Source organism: Oncorhynchus kisutch, linkage group LG1 (genome assembly GCF_002021735.2).
Source record: "Oncorhynchus kisutch isolate 150728-3 linkage group LG1, Okis_V2, whole genome shotgun sequence".
Lineage (NCBI taxonomy): Eukaryota > Metazoa > Chordata > Actinopteri > Salmoniformes > Salmonidae > Oncorhynchus > Oncorhynchus kisutch.
Genome location: NC_034174.2, coordinates 58,602,742 through 58,613,954, shown reverse-complemented (window position 1 = coordinate 58,613,954; position 11,213 = coordinate 58,602,742). Strand labels below are relative to the sequence as shown.

The following is an 11,213-nucleotide window of genomic DNA, read 5'->3' as shown; positions in this document are numbered from 1 at the left end:
CTTATTAGCCACTTCTTTTGCCCCATCTCTTTCAACCATACAGTTTTTTAATTCCTCATCAATCCATGGAGCCTTAACTGTCAGTTTCTGAACAGGTGCATGTTTATCAATCGGAAGAAGCAATTTCATAAATGCTTCAAGTGCAGCGTCTGGATGCTCCTCAATCACATCAGACCAACAAATCTTTTTAACATCATCCACATAAGAGTCACAGCAAAATCGTTTGTATGATCTCTTATACGCTATTTTAGGCCCAGCTGTTGGAAATGTGGCTTTCCTGGATATAGCCACTATATTGTGATCATTGCATTCAATGGGTACGGATATAGCTTTAAAACAAAGTTCTACAGCATTAGTAAAAATGTGATCGATACATGTGGATGATCTTGTTTGTGTAGTGTTTGTAAACACCCTGGTAGGTTGATTAATAACCTGAACCAGATTACAGGCACTGGCTACAGTAAGAAGCTTCCTCTTGAGCGGACAGCTTGATGAACACCAGTCAATATTCAGGTCCCCAAGAAAGTAGACCTCTCTGTTTACATCACATACACTATCAAGCATTTCACACATATTATTTAGATAGACTGCTAGCACTTGGCGGCCTATAGCAACACCCCAAAAGAAAAGGCTTTAGATGTGCCAAGTGAACCTGCAATCACAACACTTCAAAAACACTTGACAAAAGATCTTCTCTAAGCATTACAGGGATATGGCTCTGAATATATACAGCAACTCCTCCCCCATAAGCATTTCTGTCTCTTCTATAAATGTTATATCCTTGTATTGCTACTGATGTATCATCAGTAGCAATTGTGTGTAGGCCAGTGACCCAAAAAATCTAAATGTAATACATTTCAAATTCAGCCTGTAATACAACAACATTTGGAAAAGGTAAAGGGGTGTGAATACTTTCTGAAGGCACTGTATAAAAAGCAGGCATACAGGCATCCAGTTACTGTTCGATTGAACGTTAGAAAGGGCAAAACGAGTGACCTAAGCGACTTTGAGTGTGGTGTAATCATGTGGCAGGTGCACCGGATCCAGTATCTCAAACGGTCGTCATCATGGGTATTTCACGCACGACAGTGTTTAGGGTTTACAGAGAATGGTGCGACAAACAACATCCAGTCAGCGGCAGTCCTGTGGGAAAAAATGGGTCATTGATGAGAGAGGTTAAAAGGATAATGGTAAGAATCGTGCAAGCTAACAGGCGGGCCACAAACAGACATAACGGTGCAGTACAACAGTGGTGTGCAGAACGGCATCTCGGAACGCAGAACTCATCGGGCTATTGCATCTGATGACCACACTGGGTTCCACTCCTATCAGCTAAAAACAAGAAGCGGCTCCAATGGGCACGTCCACTGGAAAATTGAGGAGTGAAAAAACATTGGCTGGAACACGACAGCAAGTTCAGTTTGATCGAGTGGCCTGCGCAGACCTCAAACCTCAATCCAATGGAGCATCTTTGGGATGAGATGGAACGGGCTGTTCACAGCATGAATGTGCTGCTGACCAATCTGCAGCAACTGCGTAATGCAATCGCGTCAGCTTGGACCAACATCACTGTGGAATGTTTCCGACACCTTGTAGAATGCCCTGAAGACACCTTGTAGAATGCCAATTCAGACTGTTAAAGAGGGAAAGGGGGGTCCGACCCGGTACTAGATATGTGTACCTAATAAATTGTCCGGTGAGTGTGTGTTGCATCCATGTTGAGAAAAACAACTCTGCAGATCCTCAAAATATTTTTTATATTTAAAACTACTGAAAATGTTGACACAGTTGGTTCACAAAATTATTTTATTTCTGTCTTTGATGGGATGAACTCAACATTGTAAAGGTTGACTATAATTGACATATATGGTGGCCTTTAAGTGCAATTTAAAAGTTGCATTTAGCAAACTAATCATGTCAAACTTCTGTTGTGGGTTAAATGATAACAGAGCATTCAAATGACTTCTTCAAACAATAAATAAATGGCATAACAGGCCTCAGAATGACATTTAAAACTGTGAAGATATGAATGTTACAGGTCAAATCAAGCACGTTAGAAGTTGAGAAGCTACTAATTCCTTTAGGGCAGGCCTCAGGGTGGATACTTGCTGCGGTGCTTTGTCGCTGCTCTGGCAGTCAGTAGCGAGTGCCAAAGCCATGGATTTCCAGTTTGGGGATGTCCCTCTCGTTAGAGAACTCGGCGTGGTCAATGCGTGAGCTGGGACTCCCCACCTTACTCAGCCACACCTTCCTATGGAAAGAGAGAGAAAAGGCCCACAATTCCGAGTCAAAACAACACCTCACAAACTGTCACTGGTATTCAAAACCAGGACTATAAAAGACACGCAACATGATTTTCAGTTTCAGGCAATAATCTCTTCTGATAATATAGTATGTAGTTCAGGTGTTTTAATTAGGCTTTTGGGACTACTCCATTGATTCCATTGTACTGGACTAAACAAAATAAAGGGCAGACAATGTATTAAACAATCTATTTGACCCAGGTCTGGTGTCAATGCAATAACAATAAATATTGCCAGCTACAGCCAAGATTTGGCTGTAATAGGCCATATGTTTTGAGTCCCCAGCATAACGCAAACACAATGGGAGCAATTCATGTTGGTGATAATCATCTCATGGGTGCAAGCGATGAGCTACCACCAGAGGACCTATGTTCCCTTTCCTCGCAGTCTGTACGCTACATCCCTCATGCTGTATTCAAGTGAATCAAGAGGTCACTAAATGCATTATGGTCCTCTGAGGGCCCATCACTCCATTCTTATTGGATGAGTGCGAGCAGGAAGGCGCACCGTTTGGCAGTCGGAAGCTTTTTTTCAAGGTGTGTCTGTGTTGAGACTGCCGGGAAACATCTTGCGTTGGAGGCTAGGATGGAGGAAATTGACTAACAACCAAAGAGAGATGTATGTGTCGTTGCCATGGAAGAGATGTCTCATTCTCTCTTACAAGGGTGCATTGATATTCCCTTTCAATGAAATACAAGTAATTCTACTGGTAGTTCACTAGGCTATGTAATATCAAGTTGAGCACAGAGAGTGTCTGAGCTTTGGGAATACAGGATTTTTTTTAAAGCCTAGAAAATACAGACTACCCAGTAATAAAAAAATGCTGTCTAGTTAACTCTGACAATGTAATACCGCAGTGCTGTCAAATATGTTGATTATTGTGCATTGTCCCTGACATAAACTATATAAATAACTCAAATGTTATCAATACTGACATTGTAAATATAGGATACACACCAAGGTGTATAAAAGAGAAAAAAAACACTGAAAATTACAAATCTACTAAATAAAAAAATAAACGCAACATGTAAAGTGTTGGTCCCATGTTTCATGAGCTGCAATGAAAAGTCCCAGAATTGTTGCATACGCACAACAAGCTTATTTCTCTCAAGTTTTGGGCACAAGTTTGTTAGTGAGCATTTCTACCTGACAGGTGTGGCATATCAAGAAGCTGATTAAACAGCATGATCATTACACGGGTTACACCGAGTGCTGGGGACAATAAAAGGCCACTAAAATGTGCAGTTTTGTCACACAACAAATTTGTTTTATTTAACCAGGAAAAGCCCATTGAGACCCATAGTCTCTTTTTCAAGGGAGTCCTGGCCAAGAAGGCAGCAACAATCAATACATTACAGAATTAAAACAAACAACAATACAGCATGATCCAGCCTACAAAAGCATTTACACTCCTCTGTAACAGAGTCTCCCATCAATATTTTAAATTCATTCAGTGGCACTAACATATCTAGATGAAGCATGGATTGTAGACTATTCCATGCCTCTGGTGCACAAGAAGAGAAGGCATTCTTGCCTAATACTGTAAATGTCCTGGGGACTTTAAGTAGCAACCACCTATCAGACTGGGTATAGTAACTGCTGGTGGTGAAGGAGACCAGACTACAGAGGGAGTATACCCAAAAGGGCTTTGTAGATGAACACATTCGAATGTAGCTTTCTGCGCAAATAATGTCTCGAATTTTGAGGGAACTTTCTGACACAGATGTCTCAACTTTTGAGGGAGCGTGCAATTGGCATGCTGACTGCATAAATATCCACTAGAGTGGTTGCCAGAGAATTACATTTTTTTTATTTGTCTACCTTAAACCACCTCCAAAGTCGTTTTAGAGACTTTGACAGTACGTCCAACCGGCCTTAATCAAATCAAATTTTATTTGTGACATACACATGGTTAACAGATGTTAATGACCGGAGGGTTGCAAGTTCAAACCCCCGAGCTGACAAGGTACAAATCTGTCGTTCTGCCACTGAACAGGCAGTTAACCCACTGTTCCTAGGCCGTCATTGAAAATAAGAATTTGTTCTTAACTGACTTGCCTAGTTAAATAAAGGTAAAATAAAAAATAAAATAAAAAGGGCCTAATCAATTTATTTAAATTGACCGATTTCCTTATATGAACTGTGTAACTCAGTAAAATCTTTGAAATTGTTGCATGTTGTGTTTATATTTGTTGTTCAATATACATTGACAAACTACTATAGCACATTTCTGAATCACAGACCACACACACACAAACAGAGCATTTTAAATAGATACTACATTCGGACACAGGCTATTACAGTATTATACACAATGTATTAAGTGCACAGATCTGCCCAGTTTTTCAGGAAACTAAACCCTAACAAAAGAAAACAGGGAAATTGGAAAATAATTGCACTTGCTAGCTGCCGAGGGAGGGAGGTATTTAGTCAAATTAATCCTTTATGAACACCCACCCTTGCTTGTTTACATTTCCCTATCTCACATCTCTGAGTGGTTGGCAGAGGAAGACCTTTATTGGATGTCTATAACCTTTCTTTCCCCTTTGCGTTTTCTATAGAGGTGTGAGTAAGAGCTTTGAAAACATGCTCCTTCTCTCTCACTCTACCACATCCGCTGGTCAATAACCCCCCCCCCCTACCCCATGTACACAGTGGAGCCCATCTGTGTTCTCAAGCGCAGGCTGCTACTCATTGTTTTCAAGGGAAGAACTGGGAGGTTCCAACCCTCTCACTGGTTTGGGGAAGTTAGATAGCATTGAAAGTGTGTGTGTGTGGGGGGGGGGGGGGGGTGTTTCCCACATTGCTGTTCCTGTAAAGTGCCTTCATCATAAAGTGGTACCATTACTTTGTGTACTGCTTGACAAGAGCTCTTTGAGACATAGCTAGATCTAACATTCCAACAACATCTTGGATTAGTTCAAATTAAGCTAGCCTTATCTCCATACTACTGAAGAGGATCAATTCAGATACAAGGCCCCAAAAGATACAGATAAAGTGATGAAGTGGTAGATATCAGGACTAAGACATGGAACAAAAGGAGTTAAGTCAGCAGACTAGCAATTCCAACCCTGCCAAAGAGAGGTGGAAAGTAAAGACAGGGGAAATATTTATTGTTCATGAAAGAGAGAAAAAAGAGGGGGGGAATGCAGGCAGACTCCAGCAGATTCCAACCCCGCCTGCTCTGTCTGTTTCAATATTTAATGACCAAACACATTTCTGTTCTCACATCTCGTGTTCGCAGGCCGGAGTGAAAAGGAACACTTTTTTTTGTGCAGCAAAAGCTCAACCCTCAAAAGGCAATGTCAGGCACAGTTGAATGACTACAAACACTGCAGTGTGTACATAAAAAAATACACATACTTCAAGAGGAACCCTCCCCCCAAATTTCAGAGCTAGATAAATACTCTATAGCCAATGGGTGGAGGAGCTGCCCAGAGAGATTCATGTTTAGGTAGTTTAGGGTAGTTTTTATAATGTACCATTTTTCATCACATAGCACATTTACCATTATGTAAGTCACAATACAATAGAAATTAGAAACAAGCCAAAGGATTTGGAGGATCCATTGCAATCAATATCACACACACACACACACACACACACACACACACACACACACACACACACACACACACACACACACGGCATTGTGAAAGGAAATACTCCCCTGCTGGCCGGACCCTCCTCCAGCTCTCCAGTACATCTTGTTCCCATTTCCCAGTTCGTAGAGAACCTGGTGATGTAATCCACAGCTCGACCCAGGCTGACTTACTTTCCCATGTACCTCGGTTTTATGAACTACAGGCTGAGCCACACCCACCAAACAGGTCAGGGAAGTAGTAAGATGAAGTTGCCCCTCAACACTGATCTGAAGTCAGTTTAGCGTCCTTCAGTTTTGTGCAAGCATGGGCAAAAGGAAGTTCCCTGAGATAAACAAATGAGAAGCCGGCACACTGAATATTGCTGCTCCGCAGTGCTTTATTTCTGCACCCAAATACTAATTCCTTTTTCTCAGTAATATCCATTAGTCCAGCACCGGTATTCGCAAGTTTAGGATGTGCATATCACCCTCCTTTTCTTCAGAGGGAGTTTCTACCATACACCAGTCTATTCCTTTTAAATCCATGAGGGGGAGTTTGTGAGCGCACCTTTTGGGGATAGAGAATCAGGCCACATCCTGTGACTAGGCATGGGAAGCTCTATTCTAGAGTATTCCATGGGGCAGGGATCATCAACTAGATTCAGATGTGTGCCAATTCCTTCTTGAGCAGATGGTCAGGGGGCCCGAACATAAAAATATTTTTTAGACTGCAAATTGCCCGCAAGAAGCACAAACAGATATAACATTTGACTAAAACATAATCCTTTCAAACCATGCTTATATTTGTATATGATCACATATATCTCTCTATTAAATCCCCCCCAAAAACCCACCAGTTGGGGAACCCTGGCAAGTCTGGGCATATGATGACACCTACTGGCAAAGTACTACTTTGCATTCTAAATGAACAAAGGTATTATCTCTAGTAAAGACAGTAAGTAAGTAAGTAAAAATGTATGTCCTCTGTTAAGCTCTCACAAGTGTGATGATATTAAAGTAGCTGCATGGTGTCAGTGATACTCTTGCCTGGTTTCAACCAATGTAACTGCTCTGAGGTATGCCTACATTTTATTACGTTTTTTTTGCACTGATTCTTGCATAGGCTCGATGTACACTCACTGGACTCTAACCACACACTCACACATACTACACTGACACTAACACACACACACACATTGACGCCACACACACACACAAATTCACACTCTTCACATACACTGCTGCTACTCTCTGTTTAGCTATAGTCACTTTACCTCTACCTACATATTACCTCAATTACCTTGACTAACCCCGTACCCTTGCACATTGACTCGGTACCCGTACCCCTTTAATATAGGCTCGTAATTGTTATTTTATTGTGTTACTTGTTTTTCCTTTAGTCTATTTAGCACATGTTTCTTACTTTATTACAACTTTGCATTGTTGGCTAAGGGCTCGTAAGTAAGCATTTCACAGCAACCTGTTGTATGCGGCGCAAGTGCAAAAAACTATTTTATTTGATACATGTAGTATAGGTATCATTAAACACTTTACTTACATGTATGAAGCGGTATTAGTTGTTAAAAGCATGTATGAGCCTTTATGATTAGAATAAGGCTTATAATATGTTCTCTCTCTGTGTGGCAACCAACTCAAACTGTCTTTAAATGGTAATGTAGAATACAAATATTGAGTGTTGTGATGCTGAGGGCAAAATTCCATTGAACCAGCATTGCAGTATCATATAAAAATTCCCCCAACAGATTGGGGTGCTGTAAAAAATATAGAATAAGATGTGTTCAGCAGAGGAGGCTGGTTTGATTCCGTTCCATTGATTCCTTTACAAACATTTCAATGAGCCCTTCCTCCTATAGCTCCTCCCACCAGCCTCTTCTGGTGTGCAGTAGTTTGTAAACCAAGGCATTGCTTATGCAGTAAAATGGAATGATTCATTGAATCGTGTCCTGTCTAATGAATTGTATTGTCTATCTCAGAGTGGACTTACATTTCCTTGACCTTGTCATGGGGCCCCTGTAACTGGCCAACCACGGTTCCTTCTCTTGTGTTCTTCACCCAGCCATTAACACCGAGCTTCTTCCCCTGGTCTTCTGTGTACTGGAAAACAAAGGACCAAAAGAAAGGAAGGAAAAATGGCACAGGGGGTGTCATGTCAGTGCAGTAACTGGGGTTATCTTCTTATAAAGATAACACTGTACAATGTATTTTAGAAACGGAACCAAAGATGCTCTACACTTTGTGGGCTAAATGAAAACGCTAACACACTTCACTTTATCAATACGTATGGAACACAGAATTTAAAAAGAAGAGTACAGTTTGATGAAAAAGGGGAAAATACTAACACGTTGCAAATCAAAATGGAATGTGATAGGTTTTAAAATATATATTTGGTTCTACTTTTATTTTATTGTTAAAAAAAATAAAAAATCCTCAACATGTTAAAGGCTAAGTGAAGTTGCTCACCATTCTGAAGCAAACACCTGTAAGAACAAAAGAAACATGAAAAGAAATTGGGGTAATTCATATCCAAATATTCCAGATTAGCTATATCTTGCTTTATTGACTTGATGACCTGATCCTTTCAAGAGACTAGAAACTGTAGAGAATCCAAAGGGCCATACACAGTCCTCTTTGGATCTCATTCAAACCATTGACCACAGCACGGCCAATGTGTACAACAGTAAATTCATGCGTGTAATACGGTTTTGGAAACATCAGAAATTCTACTTTCATATCACGCCCAAATATTTTTTTTCAAATGCAAAATATACACTTACTGTGCACCGTTTTAACACAGATTCCAATTCCCTTTACCTGAACTATGACACTTCCTGAGCTAATGGAATCTAAGGCAAAACAAAATTATAACATTGTCTCGAAGCTATTACACTTCTTCCCCTGGTCTTTTGTTGTGTATCTTTTATATTTGTGAAGTTATTTTGGGATGATAATTAAATTCGCATCAAGGATAAATTGTTTTTAATTAAGAGCATTTCATGCCTAGATCAATTCCCCTCAACAATATTCAATGGGCTAACTTGCACCGTGCAATAGGGGGAAACAATTGCATTTGAAAATATGGATAGCAGCATGCTATGTTTCGGGTCGCACAGTGAAAATTGTTACCAAACTTGCCTACTCAGTGAATCTACTTCAGGCAGTGTGCATTGTGTGAGTTGACCATTTTACATACAGACACAGGCTCACCCCCCAAGGCAGACAACTGAACATGCGCAGGGTAGCCTAGTCAGCCTACCTACCCTGGACGTTCCCGAATATCTCGAAATCTACAGAGGCAAGCTTTTCACCTCCAACATCAACGTTGGAAGACATGGCAAGCAAAATAACCACTAAGGATAAAACTAAACTATATAGGCTTCCCACACTACCCATACAATAAACCCAGAACCTCTCCCGGCTAACAGATGTAGCTACTTTAGTTGCTTTCCTCAAAGATAAGTCTGAGCTATGCCCTGCTCACTGCCACCATTTTTCTTCTGCTTATGCGTCTTCTTCTAATTTAAGCAACTTTAGTGGTGAATTACTACCACCTACTGGACCAGACAGAGAAGGTCTAAAACCTGCTTAATCTCTGAACCCCTGATTTTAAATAATGCGTAAATGCGTCATATCCTCCATACTGTCTGTCCACGAGAGGTTAAACCCTGTGATAATATATTCTTTTTTTTGTGGGGGGCCTATGTTTGTCCTGTTACACACAAGTGCGTATTGGTAATGTATTATTTTGCATATCCCAACTCCCCCTGAGACACCCACAATTATAAAGGACCTCTGGGGCAATTAGGGCTAAAGGCCATGCTCAAAGGTACAGCAAAATATCTATAAACAGCAACCTTTACAGTTACTGGCTCAACACTCTGACCTCAAGGCTACCTGCCATCCCTTATTCTGATGTTTAGCTGATGTTTAGCTGACACTGATTTTGTGCTCAAGTACTCAAATTTTAATGTTAGCTGTCCCCCATGGCGGAAGCACCCCAGCTGCTGGTAGAAAAAGGTTGAGAAACATTGATTTAGCATACATATTGGACGGTACAAAACTATCTGTAGATGAAGTCTCAATAAAAGGATGGCAAATATTTTATTTAGATCTTCATTCTTTATGCATTAGGGTTCTGGTTGGCTCAGTTGGTAGAGCATACAACTTGCAATACCAGGGCTGTCGGTTCAGTTGCCATGGGGGCTCAGTATGAAAATGAATGCACTTACTACTATAAATTGCTCTGGATAGAGTATTTACTATAATGTTTTGACGGTACAGTTGATTCTGTAGATCAGTGAAACAAAATCATAATTGAATGAATTTACGTTTTAATGTATAAGGTCACTAAATGTGAGTAATTTCACACAGTACATTGGAATGGATATTGTACAGTAATGTACATCATTCTCAACTCATAGGTAACAGCTTTGAACATGTTCCAACATTTGTTGAAAAAATAAATAGGCTACAGTATATTTTCACGTATCAGTATTACCAGTACTGCAAATAACGAATATCATTTTTCAAGTTTACAGTATATTTTGTCTCCTGTGTTAAAAAAAGTGTTTTATTGCGGAGATGTCAATCCCAACTAGGGCTTGAACCCACGACCTTGAACCTGTCAACCCAACAGCATAGCTGTTACGCCAAGAGATATAGATTTCTTCAATATAGGATGGGTTGTCTGGAGAATGCATCTTTGTGCTTCACTACTCCACGTACCTCGAGAGGGCCACAACCGGGGGCCCATCCCACTACTTACACGGATGTTGCAAATGGCGACAGTGCAACGTCCTATAGGTGTCTCGAAAGGTCTCCTAAATAGGATTTACCCACTTGGGGAGATCATAATTAGGGTCCCTACAATATTATGATGGCGATTTATCTTGACTGTGAATGCCAATGTGGATATATGACTCGTGATGAGCAATGTGGCCTATCAATCTTAAAATAAGCCCCTTTGACACTTGTTCAGGAGGGTAGGCCACAAATATTTGGTCATGTGCATTTTCCGAAAGTAAATCTGATCAACAGTCTATTCCCACCACCAGAGTTATGAGAAAATAACTATTTCTTAAGCAATAATTTTGCTAGGACTGTCTGGGAGGGGTCTGAGTGAGGAGGGGAAAACTGAAAACTAGCTGTTATTGACAAAGAGGTTTGGAACTCTCTTTGTTATTGATCTATTAACCAATTTACCGCTTGGTGATCTCACCATGGAAAGCCGAAACTTCTGCACATGCAAACCTGCTGATTAGAAGGTCCTGTGTATATTGTATTTCCAAACAGCAACTAACACTGATCAA

General features: G+C 40.5%; 1 protein-coding gene across 1 annotated transcript; it reads right to left on the bottom strand.

The window, feature by feature from the left end:
* Nucleotides 1-1,788: 1,788 nt before the first annotated feature.
* LOC109890806 (acylphosphatase-2) lies at nt 1,789-9,421 on the bottom strand. The gene is made up of 4 exons (XM_020482847.2): nt 9,165-9,421; nt 8,368-8,384; nt 7,892-8,001; nt 1,789-2,251 (listed from the first exon to the last, which is right to left on the bottom strand). The coding sequence occupies exons 1-4, from the start codon at nt 9,295-9,297 to the stop codon at nt 2,137-2,139; spliced, it is 375 nt and encodes a 124-aa protein (XP_020338436.1). The 5' UTR covers nt 9,298-9,421; the 3' UTR covers nt 1,789-2,136.
* Between the last annotated feature and the right edge of the window lie 1,792 nt (nt 9,422-11,213).